Below are 15094 nucleotides of genomic sequence, written 5' to 3'. Positions count from 1 at the left end.
CTGTGCCTGAGTGTGTTGTCCAATTCTTGTGCTCTGGCAGCCTTGGGGCCATGACCCCTTCCCTGGGGAGTCTGTTTTGGCAGCAGAAATGGTTCTGGCCCTATTTGGAACACTGAGACAACATGTTTTCTTCAGTAGTAAAATTACTTAATTTCTTACTGGCCAGACATTCACTTCAGTTTGAACCTTCAAAGCAAAAAGCTAAGGAAAAAATAAGGAAAGTTAAAGTATGAGCTGTGCTTTTACCCCCAGGTTTTGTCAAGCAGATGTTTTCTTCTTCAAGGCAGAAAAGCCTCTAGAGTCACACATGATGCAAGGCGCCCCAAGTTAACATTTTATTGGAAATGTTCAAAAGCTCTAGTAACAAGATCAGCCCTAGTACAAATATAGATTTAAATGCGCAAACTAAACAATAAGAACATCTTTTCATGATTGCTGTACACTAGTGGAAGATTACTCTTGGCTACCCACTTTGTGAAGGAAATGGAATGGAAGCTGAGTTAGGAGAAACAGCTCTAGAAATAAAGGACAAATCATAAAGAAGCTCTTCTTTCTAACAGGCACCCTCTAAGGAGCCAAAACAAAGTGAAGGCTCTGAAGCTTTGAGGAGTTCAGTTTTCCTGTGTCTCTTCATGCTTTCAGTCACATGGTCACAGCATAGAATCAGGTCCAATTACCAGAATCACACACTTTCTGCTCATCCTTGAATTCCAAGGAGTTGGCATTCACAGAGTAACCAGGAATTTCCACAAAGAGCAAAGGTCACCCTCCACGTCACAGAGCTCAGCAAGGTATCTTGAAACATGGACAAACATTTGCTTGGAACTAAAATCAGATGTAAAGAACTTTACTCGGCATCCGTTGACTTATAGTGATCATCATCCACTGTAGAGTAGATGTGTCCCTCGCTGCTGAGGAATTCCACGGCTTGCCTTGAAGAAAAACCACACAGTTGGTAACGAGCTAGCAATTAGTTAGCAAAGCGAGATAAGTCACCACCTTTCTTCCAGGTAATTCCCATTTACAGACCCTATCCCCACAGGTCCCTCCTGGCAGCTGCCAAGGGAAGCTCTTGGTGTCTCTGTCCCGTGGGCAGTGTAAGTGACACAGGAAGTTTCTCCAAAGCTATGGCAATGTGCTCCCCCTGCCGCTCAGACTCTGCCTGAGTCACCACTCTGCACTGCCCAGGTAGCATCCACTACTCTGTTCCACAGGGGACGGAACATACAAAGGTCATGGAAGCTAATGACTATTTTTGTAAGTCTCAAGAAGAAGTTATGAGAGACAGTGAAGTAGAATAGAACAGACTATTCCTAAATTTTTTATCAGTGTGCAGAGAGCAAGGTAGTCCTTGAACAGGAAAAATATTACTGAGGCACTGCAGTACATTGCCACTGAACTGATGAACAGCTTGTTTTGAAAACAGGGAACAAAGCAACTGGCAACAGCTCATTCAGGGCAGTGAAACTTTCAAAAGCTCTGGCTCCTGTACTGCTGGGACCACCTGAATTACCCACTCTGATTCACAGGTCAGTGTCTGGGCTTGTCCATTGTCCTCTCTGCCTCTGGAAGGACTGCCTGGATTTCCATAGCATCCTTCATTTCTACACACTTACTTGATTGTTGACATACTCATACTGTGGAGCTGAAGTTTCAAGTCCTGTAGACTCATCCCCTCTGGGACATGGCAGCTTTTGATCAAGTTCAGTACCTGGAGGAACAAGAACCACCACACTAAATCACATTGGAAGAGCCTCCGCTGCCACTGCTGTGCTTCCAGAAAAGCTGCTGGCACCCACCTGGCTCTGGTGTGCCGTGAGCCCGTTCACTGGCAGGCTGCCACCTCCTCCGTAGCCCCCCATGTCACTTATCCCAGTGGAGGAAAATGACTGTGGCACTCTTGATGCTGACTGGAATTATGAGAATAAAAGTGTTGTGGTTACCCAGGCTGACCAAGCCCACAGTGTTAAACACTCTTTGTTACTTTTAAGCCAGTAAGTAAAAACATCTTCTTACGGAAGTGGATTGCAACACAATCTCTCTCCAAGGAAGTCAAGACTCCTGTTAAACATTCAGTGTTGCCCAGCTTTAAGCTTTCCAGCCCCACAGTTAGGCAATTTTCCCAGCGAAAGGTCTCTCTTTGGGAGATCACCAGTCAGGAAGGGCCATGATGGAATCAGGATCTTTGTACGTACCATAAGATTTTTTCTGAGGATCATATGTGCATTGACAATTTCTAGTATGTGTGTGGTGAACTCATTCATATTTTCCAGAGGCATGATCTTAAATGCTACCAAGCTCTTCTTATTCTTTCAGTGGGACAAAACCAAACAGAAAACAAAGAAAACAATTTACAACACAGCAACACAAAGATGCCTAACAGCCAACCCAGCCATTCCCTCCAGGAGCAGGATAGCAGTGGGGAGAGAGCTTCTCTGCATGCAGCTAGTCCAAAACGTTCTGACCTACATCTTGTGCTGGTTTTGGCTGGGGTACAGTAGCATGGGCTAGTTTTGGACTTGTGCTGGAGTGTTGATATCACAGGGATGTTTTAGTCATTGCTTATCAACCCTTGCACAGAGCCATGGGCTTTCCTGCTTCTCACACAGCTCCACCAGTATTAGGCTGGGAGGGGACAAGGAGCTGTGAGGGGAAACAGCTGGGACCCCCACTGCCCCAAGGGAGAACCCAGACCAGCCAGTGGTCATGCTCAATCATAAAACTGGTGAAAGGGCGAGGAAGAGGCACACCTGCCTGTCCATAGGAAGAGTGGAATGAATTCCTTGTTTTGCTTTACTTATTAAACTGCCTTCATCTGAACTCATACGTTTTCTCACTTTGACCCTTCTGATTCCCCCCCATCCCACTGGGAGTGAGCAAGGAGGAGGGGAGGGATGTGATTTTGAAAGACAATGGAGACAGAGTCACTCCTCTTTCTAACCAGCTGGGAATTACCTGCACCTTGCTTTAATGCATGAACCATTATTTGAATATTTAAACCACGTGTCCTACATGAAGTGCTACAAGAAGTCTCCCCATGAACCAGAACTAGGTCTAAGCTTGACAGTACCAACACCCCAGAACCTGGTGGCCAGAACTCTGCTCTGCTGAAAACATGCTGATGACAAGGGGAATTTTGAAAGGATTCTCATTTTAAATAGTCCGCATTCAGGACTACTAGCATTCAGGAACAATTAGTGTTATTAAATACAACCCTGGCAGAGACATTGAAGGATTTGTCCAGCGACCACGATTAAGTGGATATTCTAAAGTAGCCCCCTAGCACTAAGCCAGATCACCAATCCTTCACACCCCTGCTCCAGCCTCATGGCCAGGACTCACACACAGATAACATGACCTTACCTGGAATGACCGAAGGTGACCAGCTACTTTGACATAGGTTCCTGGAGGGACCACAACATTCTCACCTCCTGCCTCCTAACAGAGAGAGGAAAAAAGAGAGGTTTGCTGATTCATGTTTCCATTTCTCAGTTAGCACAATAACTTAGCAAAGCAGGCTCATCTCAAGCAAGCACAAACAATGTGCATTCCTATGTCCAGTAAGAGCAGTTAGAGAAACATAGCTGTAAACAAAAAATAAAGAACAACACCAGTATACATTTCAGAGCGGTGTCAGTTGTCTGCTCTGCTGTCTCTGTCCACTTATGAGAGATTCTCACAGTGCAACAAGAGGAAAGGAACCTCTAATAGTAAAAATTAGGTGTTGAATTCATAATCTGCCTGGGGGGATGGGGTGGGCCAGAGCCGGTTTTGAACTCAAGCTAAACTCGCAGTAAGGCAACTGAACATCTGCCTGATGACCCCCCCAAAACTGTTCAGCTGAACTCAGCTATACTAAACAGGCAGACAGTCATATACACCAGTGACCTCTGCTACAGCAGCATCTCCCTTGGATTTCAGGGACATTACCCTAAAACACGTTTCAGAAAAGCCACATCTTTTGGATTAAAAAAGCTCTGTGAGAAGTAGGGAGTTGGTGTTGATCAGTGATCCTTATGGGTTTCTTCCAGTTGAGACACTGTATAGTTCTGTAACTTTTCTCTACCCACTGCTCTCAAAAGCTGCTAAAGCCTGTTCATAGGAAATCCAATGCTTACATCGGTATCAACCCACTGCCTGACGTCCATCGGGGCTGCCGTCATGTCGTCCACTTTGTAGAGGATGTTGGTGGGCGCCTTCTCCGCGTGCCGGACGATGCCCACAACGGTGACCTGCGGCGCAGGAGGAAGGGTTGCCGGGGCCGACCGCGGGCCAGGGGTCCGCCCCGGCCGCGACCGCCCCGGCGCCCACCTGCGAGATCTCCACATCGCAGATCCGGAAGGTCTCGTCGACCTGCTCCGCCGCCAGCAGCTGCGACACGGTGCAGGGCACGATGTTCTGGGAGCGGCTCCGCTGCAAGGGGCGGAGGGGCCGTCAGAGCCGACCCCGGCGCCGCGGCCCCTCCCGTGGCCCCGCCCAGCCTACCTGCTTCTTCTCCGCCTGCGCGCCGGCGGGCGACCCGAACCCGCCCGGGGACTGCGTGTAGCCGCCCGGGGGTCCCACGCCGCTCACGGTGCCGTACCCGCCATCGAAGTTCCCTAAGCGGGGGGAGAGAGGGACCGTGAGGCGGTGGCGGGGACGCGGGCCCCTTCTTCACCGCTGCCGCCATCAGGGTGAGCGGCGGCGGCTTCGGGCCCCGCGTCCCCCGCGCCCCGCTGAGTGCGGCCCGCCCGGCCCCGCGCGCACCGTGTCCGCCCCACATGGCGCCGGCCCGGAACCTGCCGCCACCCGCCCGCGCGCCGACCCTCGCGCGCCGCCGCCTCCCGCCCAACCCGGGAGCGCCGCTCTGCCCGCCGGCAGCCAATCGTGTCCCTCCGTCTTCTGGCTCCTTCCAATAGGAGGAGGCCGCGGGGCAGCCGCCGCCGCCATTTTGAGAGTGGGCGCTGCCCAGCCTCGCACGGGTGGGGGCGGGGCCGAAGGGCGGGGCCGGGCGCAGGGCGGGGCCGGGCGCAGAGGGGGGCGGGCGCAGTCAGGGCAGCGCAGTCAGGGCAGCGCAGTCAGGGCAGCGCAGTCAGGGCAGCGTTCTCGGCAGCGCTCTCTGCAGCCCATGGGCCGGCTCGTGGTGCTGCTCTTGCTGTGCCCGCTGGCCGTGGCTCTGCCCGGTGCGGGCGGCGGCTCCGGCAGGTTCTGGCACCTCACGGATCTGCACTGGGACCCCGGGTACGAGGCGGCGGCGGCAGCGGGACGGCCGTGCCCCTCGGGCGGCGATCGGGCCGGGCCCGCCGGGCCGTGGGGCAGCTACCTGTGCGACGCGCCCTGGAGCCTGCTCGGTTCGGCCGCCCGGGCCATGCAGGGCCGCCTGGCCAGGCCGGACTTCGTGCTCTGGACCGGGTAAGAGGGGCCGGGTCCGCCTGGAGGGACACCAGGGCTAGGCGGGAGAAGGGCAGTGGAGCCCATAGGGAGCTCGTGGGGTGTCAGGGCTCTTTCCATGGTCCCCGCTTTGAAAAGGAGAGGGGAGGATGTGCCTCGTAATGCAAACCAGGGGTTTGGAGAAGAGCACAACCCCAGCGAGGGCTCTCGACACTGGTAAGAAGCTCGTTGCAGTGAGGTGACAAAAGGATCACTGTCCATCCTTTGTGCCTCCTGTCCAGCCGTGTCTGACTCCCCAGTGACTCCGAGTAACTGCAATGCTCAGGGGAAGGAGCTGTGGGCTGTGTGTCTGTGCGTCCGGTGCTGCCGGTCAGAGGAGTGGGAGGAGAGCATTGTAAACCAGGCTTGCAGCATTTCTTGTGGCTGCTATGAGGCACCTGGGAGACCTGATTCAAGAAGGGGCAGTTTTGCTTTAGGAGTCAGAGGAACCTCCCCAGTGGAGGATGTTCTCTCCTGGTATGGCTTCCAGGGGTGGGTCCCCTGTCCTATGGGAAGCCTCAACAGCACTTACAGATGGTCAAAACTGTATTTTGCATGGTGATTGTGTGTATGGTCTTTCTTCTGATAGTGCAACCTCAGTTTGCTGTAACCTCCAGTCCCAGTTTGCAGGACTATTGCCTGTCTCATGTTTTCATTTTCTGTCCCTGCAGATGGCTGTTCCTGCTTAGATGTAGTTATTGGTCCTTGTGACCTTATATTGAGTATTCTTTTCCCCTTAAGCAATTTTCCTCAGTCCTTTGACATGGTTTTGAATCTTCTTCTCTCTCCAGTGGGCTTGTGGACAGCCCAGCATCGTCTACAAATGCCGTAGGCACGTTAGTGCAAACACAGATGTGGAGCAGATTGCTGTCTTACTGGAAGCATTCCCTTGTTTAATGGTGATCACAGTTGTGCAAACAGCTCTGCTTCATTATTGCACGTCAGATGCCCTCAGATTGCAAAGTGCTGATCCTTGCAATATTTCCAGGCAGCTTTAGTGCCTGTGACACGCCCCAAGGCAGAGAGAGCCTCCCCTTACACCCTTGTGCATAGGGGTTTTAAGGTAAAGTGAATCATAGAATCACAGAATATCCTGAGCTGGAAGGGACCCACAAGGATCATGGATTCCATCTCCTGGCCCTGCACAGACACCTGAACAATCCCACCCTGTGCATCCCTGAGAGCGTTGTCTGAACACTCCTTGACTCTGGCAAGTTTGGAGTGGAGTTCATTTTCCCTGTGAGCAATTTCTTGAAACTCCCTCAGTGTCTTGGCCAGTCAACATAGCACTGACTTCTGCACACAAAAGCGTAAACTTTCTCTTCCAGGAGGCACTCTCTTCTAGAGAGGAGTTGGCAAGTTTCTCTGCCTTGCTCATTGCTGTAAGCACAGGTCCTGTTAGTCCCAGACAGTGACTGTGCTGCTTCTCTTTTTCTAGAGATGACACTCCCCATGTCCCCAATGAGCAGCTCGGAGAAGAAAAGGTTCTGCACATAATAGCAAATCTGACTTTTCTGATAAAAGAGACATTTCCAGGTAGGATTTGCGGGGATGAGAAGGGCACAGAGACTCATGGGAAGGGCTAACCAGGATGGAGAAATTACAGAACTGGGACAAGGAAAGGCACAGAAGGGCTGTGGTCACTGGGACTTGTTTGTGTTCTTTCAGTGGCCTCAATTTTGCTGTGCCATACAGCATTGATGCACAATCATGTTTCAGGTTAGCTCACTCAGGAGAGAGGAAAAGAAAGGTTTCTGTCATTAGTCATTAAGGCAGAAAAGGCTGCAAGATACTCTCAGACATAACCTGTGTCAGCAGGGGGCAAGGAGTATCACTGCTGGTGACAGCTCAGTCACTTGGCTGTGGGTGGCTTGTCCCAAGGGCGGGTCAGAGCTGTGTGGTGCCCCCGGGCAGTGTGGCCCCAGGGACGGAAGGTGACTGGCCTTGGCAAAGCTCTAGGTTGTGCTGCTCTTTCCAAGGCCAGGAGTGCCTTGGGGAGCTTGGAGGAGCTCTGCAGCACTGACCTCCCCTGCGCCTCCTTTGCTCTGTCTCCAGGTACTAAGGTCTATGCAGCGATGGGCAATCATGACTTCCACCCCAAGAATCAGTTTCCTGGGAAGGAGCACAGGATCTACAACCAAACAGCAGAACTGTGGCGGCCCTGGCTGAGTGATGCTTCCCTTCCTCTCTTCAGAGCAGGTCTGGCACCACTGGCTCATGTTTAGAGCATGCTGGGGATATGAGGAGGGGTAGGGGAATACCATGAACAATTTTCCTTGCTTCTATGCTCAGAGCAACAGTATTCATAGCATATTGCAGAGGTAGGGTCCAATTTAATGCTGATTTCTGTCTTAGAGTTCTGCTTGCAAGAAGAGAAGTTATTTTATACTTTAGTCTCTCCTGCCATTGTCAAGTTACTGGAAGGAATGCAGAGTGGTGACCTGCAGAGGGAGGAAAAATATCTTTAAAGGTAGCAGCTGGTGCAGGCAGTGCTGTGGCTCTCCAGAGCTTCCCAGCTCCTGGTGTGCCCATGGTACCCATTCAGTTCTCCCTTCCTCGGGAGAGGCACGAGAATTACAAGAGACACACAGGGAAGAGTCACTCCAAATCCACATCCTGGAGTGGTCAGAGCACTGTTCCAGGCAGTGACCCTGCTGTGGCTATTGCTAAGGAGAGCAGAGAGAGGTGGAGACAAAGGGATATGGGATCACAGGCACCAGTGTGACCAGACCTCCAGCTCTTTCTCCGTCGGTTGCATTTTTAAGGAGGTTTCTACAGCGAGAAGCTGCCTGGCCCAGGGATGAGGGGGCGGATGGTTGTCCTCAACACCAACCTGTACTATGACCAGAATGATGAGACAGCTGGTGAGGAGGATCCTGGGGGGCAGTTCCAGTGGCTGGAAGAAACACTGACCAACGCCTCTAGAGCGGATGAAATGGTATTAAAAAGACTGAATAAACAACCTGGGCTTCTCCCCAGCCTGGAAGCTCTTCCTGCTCTGCTCCCTCTGGGTGCAGTCACAACTGGCTGGTGCTCCATGGGCAGCGTGGGCTCTGTGCTCAGGGCAGCTCTTTCTTCTCTAGGTCTACGTTGTGGGACATGTGCCCCCTGGCTTCTTTGAGAAGAAACGGGGCAAGCCGTGGTTCCGGAGGGGCTTTAATGAGCGGTACCTGGGAATTGTGCAGAAGCACCACAGGGTGATCTCTGCCCAGTTCTTTGGGCACCATCACACGGACAGCTTTCGCATGTTCTACAGTGACACAGGTACCCGTTCTGGTCACCCAAGCACTTGTGTGACGGCTCTGCCAGCTCTCAGAATCACTGTCCATGAGAGTTTTCAGAGGCTGTTGGCTGAAAGCAGCTAAGAAGCCAGCAAAAGCTTCTGAAATGCTTTGGGCAACAAGAGGCAACAATGGTTCTCATCTCTATCCCCAATCTGTAGCTCCTGCCCTCCTTCCCATTCTTCCTCAAATGTTGTTGTTTCCCCTGAATGCCTGGCAACTTCTTGCCTGTTCCCTCTTGAGGGGTTTGGGCACTGCTGAGGGAGCAGTGCTGAATCTGTGTGTGTGTGGGGTGCTCTGGGTGAACACCTTTGCTGAGTGTCGTTCCCTGGCCACCCTCACTGCCAAAGCCCTTGCCAGCATTGGAAAGCCCGCTCCTGGCTGCAGCAGCCCTGTGCTCAGTCCTCAGTACTGTTCCATGTGTTAATCTTTGTCTGTGTGGTGGTACCAGGAGCTGGTGACAAAGGTGCTTTTGGCAGCGCAATCTGCTCCAGGGTGCTCACTGTGATGGGGAGATGGTGTGGGACAAGCCAAGGTCTCCAGTCATGGTTTGCTTTGCATTTCTGTGAAGGTAGTCCAATCAATGTCATGTTCCTGGCCCCTGGAGTGACTCCCTGGAAAACAACATTACCTGGAGTGAGCAATGGAGCCAACAACCCTGGGATCCGGGTGATCGACTATGATCGGGACACCCTTCAGGTCTTGGTAGGGAATCCCTGTGTGCACCACACCACAGCTCTGGAAGAACTTTAATTCCCCTCTGTAGCTGGAACGGGCTTTTCAGTATTTCTGAGTCCACAGGACTGAGTGGCTGTGTGGGAGAGGACTCTGACCCATGATATTTCAGCCTTGTGTCTGACACAAAGATTTAGTCAGAGTGTCAGTGAGTCAAAGCATGGCCCTGGCAGCCAGCGCATCCTGCTAGGATGAGTTCCCCAGGGAAGGGTCAGACAGTTTTTGTGGTGTTCTTCATGTCCTTAGTGAGTTTCCCTTGATACTTGTTTTGCTCCCCAGATAATGTGGATCACAGAACTACTCTTTGAGTAATAACAGACTTGTCAGACCCACTCCAAAACCTTTAACCCATCTGAAAAATTATTTGTGTCCCTCTACTTGCTAAAATGATGCATTTGGAGTGGATCTGAATTGAGGTGAATTGTAGGGGCAGCTTCTGTTTCCCACCTGTTGTTTGCCAGGAGGTGAAGGACGGGTGCTTATGCCCTCCTTTGTAGTGGATGAAGTTCTCTATAGTTGCTCTGTTTACATGTTTATAGCATAGAAGTAAATGCTAAAATATGCTGTGCAAGGCTGGGGAGCCAGTGAAGTGGAGAGAAAAAAGGGCAAGAGACTGAGAACAGAAGTTGTGAAAAACTTTATTCTTCAGTTTGTTCACAGCTGAGAAAATAACTTTGCTCAGGAAGTAACACTCCTGCAGCCCTTGCTTCTGCTGCTGGATAGTGGTGATAGTAACTAACTGTTGTATGAAGTAGGCCAGGCTCAAAGTTTCTGATGTTTGGAGATCAAAGTCAAGCAGAGCAAAGCCACCCCTTCACCCCTTATGAAACAGGCTCTGTTTGGGGTGGGTTCTGGAGGCTTTCACCTGAGGTGTTCCCAGGTGCCCATCTTGGTAGGAAGCCCTGTCAGTGGCAGCTGGGCCCTTAGTGGGGAGTGCTGCAGAGGGGGCCTAGCCCAGCCCAGTGTCTCACTCCAGGGCCAATCTTGTCCTGATGTCTCTTCAATTCTGTTTTTCTCCTTCTCAGGATATGGTGACCTACTACTTGAACCTTACTCGTGCCAACCTGATGGCCTCACCATGGGACGAAGAGTTCCCAGTGTGGGAAGAAGAGTACAGGCTGACAGAAGCCTTCCAGGTCCCTGATGGCTCTGCCCGCTCCATGCAGACGGTGCTGGAGAGGATCTCGAGGGACCCACACTACCTGCAGCTGTACTATGAGTTTAACTCTGCCAGATACGACCTCGAGCCGTGCAAGCAGGAATGCCGTGTGGATCACCTGTGTGCCATCAGGGAAGTTGATTTTACAAAGTACAATGAGTGTGTGAAAACCAACAGCTCTGCCTCTGCTGCCAGCAGTGTTTGGCTTTTGGTTTTCTGCATGTTCTTAGGATTTCTCAGTCCTCAGTGAGCGCTGTGATGGCCAAGAGCAAGAGAAAGGGAGGAGGGCATGAGATCACACTACACTGGATGTGAATCAGTGGTTTTGGCATTGAGAACTTGCTTGGAAACCAGGACAAAACTGTCAATGTTTACTAAAAGCCCTGTGAAGCTGATTTGAAATTTTCTAGATAAGCTTGATGTGTGAAGGGCAATGTTTTTGAGTGCCTTGTTACGCCAAACTGATTGCAATGAGTAGTCTGTCTCCCCTCTGCTGGGACTGCTGGAGCAACCTCACAGATCAGATGAAGACCAGGCCTCCCTGTGGACATGAACTGGCAACGGATGAGGGTAGGGAGCTGCCACATGTTCCAGAGGCTGCTGCCAGCATTCCATATGTTGGCACACACTTCTGCAAGTCTGTACAGCTGGTGACTCAGGAAATCTTGTTATGGTGGCTTTGTTCCACAGCAGCCTGTGGCTTATGAGCAAAGCCAGGTGGGGTGGCAGTGCCTGGACTTCAGCAAACTTTGGTGTTTCAGTGCTGAAGATGAGGTACTGATAATTATTTCCCCCTCAGTTGCTGAGCATAAATAGCTCTCTTCGCTCTCTCTTCTGTGCTCTCTTCACTCGCCTCCACTGAGTTCCCTCTCTCAGCTGGGCTTGGCAGCTGATCTGGGCCACTTTGCCAGTGAGATCTGAGGTGGTGATTTACAGCCTTGGGTTTGCCAGCTGCTCTAAGACCCTGGAGGGAACCAGTACACAGTGCTGGTATTGGACTCCAGGTATGGGTGGAGGGGGCGCAGGATGAGTGCTCTGTGCTGTGTGAAGGTGGCTCTGGGCTCTCCCAGGGGTCTGACGGGGAGGGTAAGTCGTGCTTTTTCTGCTGGCGTTGGTGTTTGCCCTGGGACCACCTCACTGTGTGTGTGGAGCGGTGCTATGGGTGCTCGAACACCCAGTTAAGGGCCGGGATGCACTGCGGGCCTGTCAGCGCAGGGTCTGATGTGTTGGTACCTCACTGCCCATAGGAACACACCTCACTTCGCTGTGAACACCCCACTCTGCTCCTGGGCTGCAGGGCTCGCAGCCCCCGGCCCTGTCCCCTCCAGCTCTGTGTCGCCAGAGCTCCCTAGAGCAAACGCAGGTCTGAGAGGGAACGGTGGGAGACACGCGGTAGTTGCCGGTGTTGCTTGTCTTGAAATCCTCCTGTTTGCAGCGGGAGGACTGAGCTGGCGGATCCCAACCGGGCCGCTTTGAGACCAGGTTCGTTCTGAAGCACCTCCGAGCGTGGGCAGGAGCTACGGGGGACACGCGAGTCTGGGGCTGCAGGGCTGGGGGCGGCTCTGCCCCGGCGTAGCAGAACCGCTGCAAGAGCCGTGCGGGGCGCGGGGCCCCGCGGGACGAGTGGGTAGAGGCTGCTTCGCGGGATGGCGCCGGAGCGGCTCTTCCCCGCCCGAGGCACCGCCGGGGGCTGCGGCTGCGGGGAGGGGGCCGCCCGCGGGGCACGGGAGTTACCCCGTAGAGATGCTGGGGCCGGCCCCGAGGGCCCGGGGGTGCAGGAGAGAGGGGCGGGTAGGGTGACTCTGTTCCCCCCGTGAGAAGTGTGTGCCGACATGAGGAATGCTGGTAGCAGCCCCCGGGACATGTGCCAGCTCCCTACTCTCACCTGTGGGCCTTTCTGGGGCCAGCCTGCCTACACCTGCCCTGTGTGGGCCCCGGCAGTATTTAAGGTTTAGTATTTATGGCTTCCCCCTCCGCTACCATTCTGCAACTGTGCTTGAAACCTTTCCCTAATGTTTGTCAGATTCTGTGATGAGAGACAGCAAGGGTGTACAAGGGGTGGAGAGCAGAGATTCATGCTCTTTAGCTGCTTGTCTCTTAAAGCTTCTCTGAGAAGGACATCAGTTCTGGAAAATTCATACAAAACAAAAGAACTAAATTCACCACCAGTGCTTCTGGAAAGCTGCTGCTCTCCTCTGAGGGAGGCAGGAGAAGCATCAGGGTTAGTTTCAGGCACTAATTGTGATGCTGGAATGTCAGATACCTCTTACTGCTTTACAGATGACAGATTTGGGGAAAGGTCATTTAACAACTGCAACCCAAACCCTGCAGTTGTTGATCCTGAACTCGCTCCAGGCTCTTATTTCACATTCTCCCTTTCTCCAGTATTCCCTCTCACACAGCCAGCAGGTAAGGCCCAGTGATACCACACAGCTGCTACGGGTGAAGACCTGTACGTGGTGTTGAGAAGTGAAAGCAGAAACACTGCTCCCCCTTTACCTACCACTGCTAGATTGAGACTTCTGAGATCAAAGATGATCTGACTGTATTTGCCTGCTTTTGAAAAAACAGCAATTGACATCTGAGCCAAGCACCAGCCATTGCACAGCCCCAGGTCCTTGGCTTGGCCCAAGCTATGTCTTGCAGTCATGCCGTCTCTCCTGGTGCCATTGAGGTTTCAAAGCTCTTGGTGTAATTGCAGAAGTGCACACTTGTCATGATCCGGTAATACAAGCAAGGGTCGTGATGGTTCATTTATAGATCTCAGAGTGCAAAAGGACACAAGGGATTTCAGTTTTAATCAAAACAGTGCACCTTTATTAAGTGCCCACAACACGGTAATGCGATAGAGGAGAGAAAGAAAGAGATAAAGACAAACAAAAAGGAGTAGAGAGGAAGAAAAAGGGGGGAATAGCTACCAACGGATGAGACGAGGTTCTCATGGTCTTCTGCCAATAGATTTGTCTGCTTTCCATGGGGAGATCTCAAGCTCAGTTATTTCAGAAAGTCCCTTTATAGTCCTTTTCAGAAGCGAGGGGCAACTGGCCAAGAGGTGGGGGAAATCTACAGCCATTGTTATGGGGCCCGTCGTTTTGGGAAAACAGGTACAGGACAGGTGTACAGGACAGGTGTACAGGACAGTTGTACAGGACAGGTCATTCCTTTCCGCTTCAGCGCAGTCCTTCCCGCCTGGGCAGCAAGAACGGCGCAGTCCATTGAGACCTGCACTAATTTTCCTCAGGAATGCGTACCAGTTCCCAGCGGGCACACCTGCAGGCAACACTTGGCAGACATCCCACGTCAGCCAGGCCAGGACTCCTGTGTTCAGTCTCTGTCCTCGACGATGATCGTGAGGCAGATGAGGGTTCTTCAGACCGTCTCTTACAACACTTCACCTGTTCTGCACTGGAAGCTATTCCTGCTCTCCTGAAGGACCCCAGGGAGATCTCAGCTCCACCCCAACAAGTGCTGCTTTCAGGCTTGTCAGCACAGGGGCTGATGTGTTGGTACCTCAGTGTCCATGAGGTACCTCACGTCAAGCTCTTGGGCTGCCTGCTGGATGCTGCACCCTTTCTTTATTTATATACTTCTAAACTGGGGAGGAGGGGTTACAGTGATAACCCAGGAAATTCTGTAAGGACAGATGTTCCTGGACACTACTACCATTTTCTTTAGCTCATTGATTCAGCTGCAAACTAGTCTCCACTTTGTTTCCGTCTCAGCATTCCCACTGCAGAGGGCTTCAGATTATTCTGCAACTTTCCTCCCTTTTAATCCTTCATTTAATACAGGAGGTGAACACACCCAAACTGACAGTGTCAGACCACAGAGGGAACACCTTTACTTCTTCCAGCTATTTCCGCCTGTGGCAGGCGAGCAGCTGGCACATGAACTGTGAACTACAGCCTTCTGTCGACACTGCAGTGCAAATGCACCTGCCCCAGCTGCTGCTGCATTGGGAAAAAAATTATGTATAGCCTAAATATTACTGTATTCAGCAAAGCTGGGGAGTTCTTCTCAACCCTACACTGCAGGCCCTGTGGTTACCTGTACCCATTTTGCTGTTTGTCACTGCAGCTGTCCCCAGCAAGCCCAGGGCAGGCTGCAGATCCAGGGACAGGGGATGGTGCCTGCAGCCTGCCCAAAGCCACGCTCTGTTGGAGGAGCAGGCTGGGCAATGAGAGCAGCAGAGCTGGGCTCTGGAGTACAACTTAAAAAGAGGATTATGCTTGAACCAGATAAAACTTGACTCAGAAAACAAAAGCAACCACTGTTCAAAATCCACTGTTAATTAAGTGTCACTTGTGTGCCAAAGTGCAGCATGAGGCAGCACAGCAGGTCACAAGCAAAGCAGCTGGGACAGCTTTAGGAGTTGCAGCCTGAGGCAGCCCAAGGACACGGCCTGCAGGGAGAAGAGCACTTTGCCATGGCAGGATCCTCCCATGAGTCCACAGCACATGGGCAGTCTCAGCTGTACTGGTGCAGACTGGAATGAACACACTACACTCTC

The 15094-nt window shown here is 52.2% G+C and overlaps 2 protein-coding genes across 4 annotated transcripts; one reads left to right on the top strand and one right to left on the bottom strand.

Annotated features, from left to right (window-relative positions):
• Positions 1-311: 311 nt before the first annotated feature.
• RPA2 (replication protein A2) lies at positions 312-4829 on the bottom strand. 2 transcript variants are annotated; one of them, XM_032132588.1, is made up of 9 exons: positions 4747-4829; positions 4486-4598; positions 4312-4413; positions 4119-4232; positions 3364-3438; positions 2196-2309; positions 1800-1910; positions 1617-1711; positions 312-932 (listed from the first exon to the last, which is right to left on the bottom strand). In XM_032132588.1, the coding sequence occupies exons 1-9, from the start codon at positions 4760-4762 to the stop codon at positions 848-850; spliced, it is 825 nt and encodes a 274-aa protein (XP_031988479.1). In that variant the 5' UTR covers positions 4763-4829; the 3' UTR covers positions 312-847. The 2 variants fall into 2 exon arrangements, with proteins under 2 accessions (XP_031988479.1, XP_031988478.1); XM_032132587.1 differs by having other exon boundaries at positions 4312-4371; positions 4747-4807.
• A 201-nt stretch (positions 4830-5030) lies between these two features.
• Positions 5031-11416, top strand: SMPDL3B (sphingomyelin phosphodiesterase acid like 3B). Of its 2 annotated transcripts, XM_032132039.1 has the most exons (7): positions 5031-5391; positions 6848-6945; positions 7465-7608; positions 8175-8347; positions 8493-8673; positions 9262-9395; positions 10451-11416. In XM_032132039.1, the coding sequence occupies exons 1-7, from the start codon at positions 5108-5110 to the stop codon at positions 10832-10834; spliced, it is 1398 nt and encodes a 465-aa protein (XP_031987930.1). In that variant the 5' UTR covers positions 5031-5107; the 3' UTR covers positions 10835-11416. The 2 variants fall into 2 exon arrangements, with proteins under 2 accessions (XP_031987930.1, XP_031987931.1); XM_032132040.1 differs by lacking the exon at positions 6848-6945 and having other exon boundaries at positions 5314-5391.
• The last annotated feature ends 3678 nt before the right edge of the window (positions 11417-15094 follow it).

The sequence above is a fragment of the Corvus moneduloides genome, chromosome 23 (assembly GCF_009650955.1).
Source record: "Corvus moneduloides isolate bCorMon1 chromosome 23, bCorMon1.pri, whole genome shotgun sequence".
NCBI classification, from domain to species: domain Eukaryota; kingdom Metazoa; phylum Chordata; class Aves; order Passeriformes; family Corvidae; genus Corvus; species Corvus moneduloides.
The sequence above is the reverse complement of the archived record's forward strand: the minus strand, read 5'-3'. Positions and strand labels throughout refer to the sequence as shown.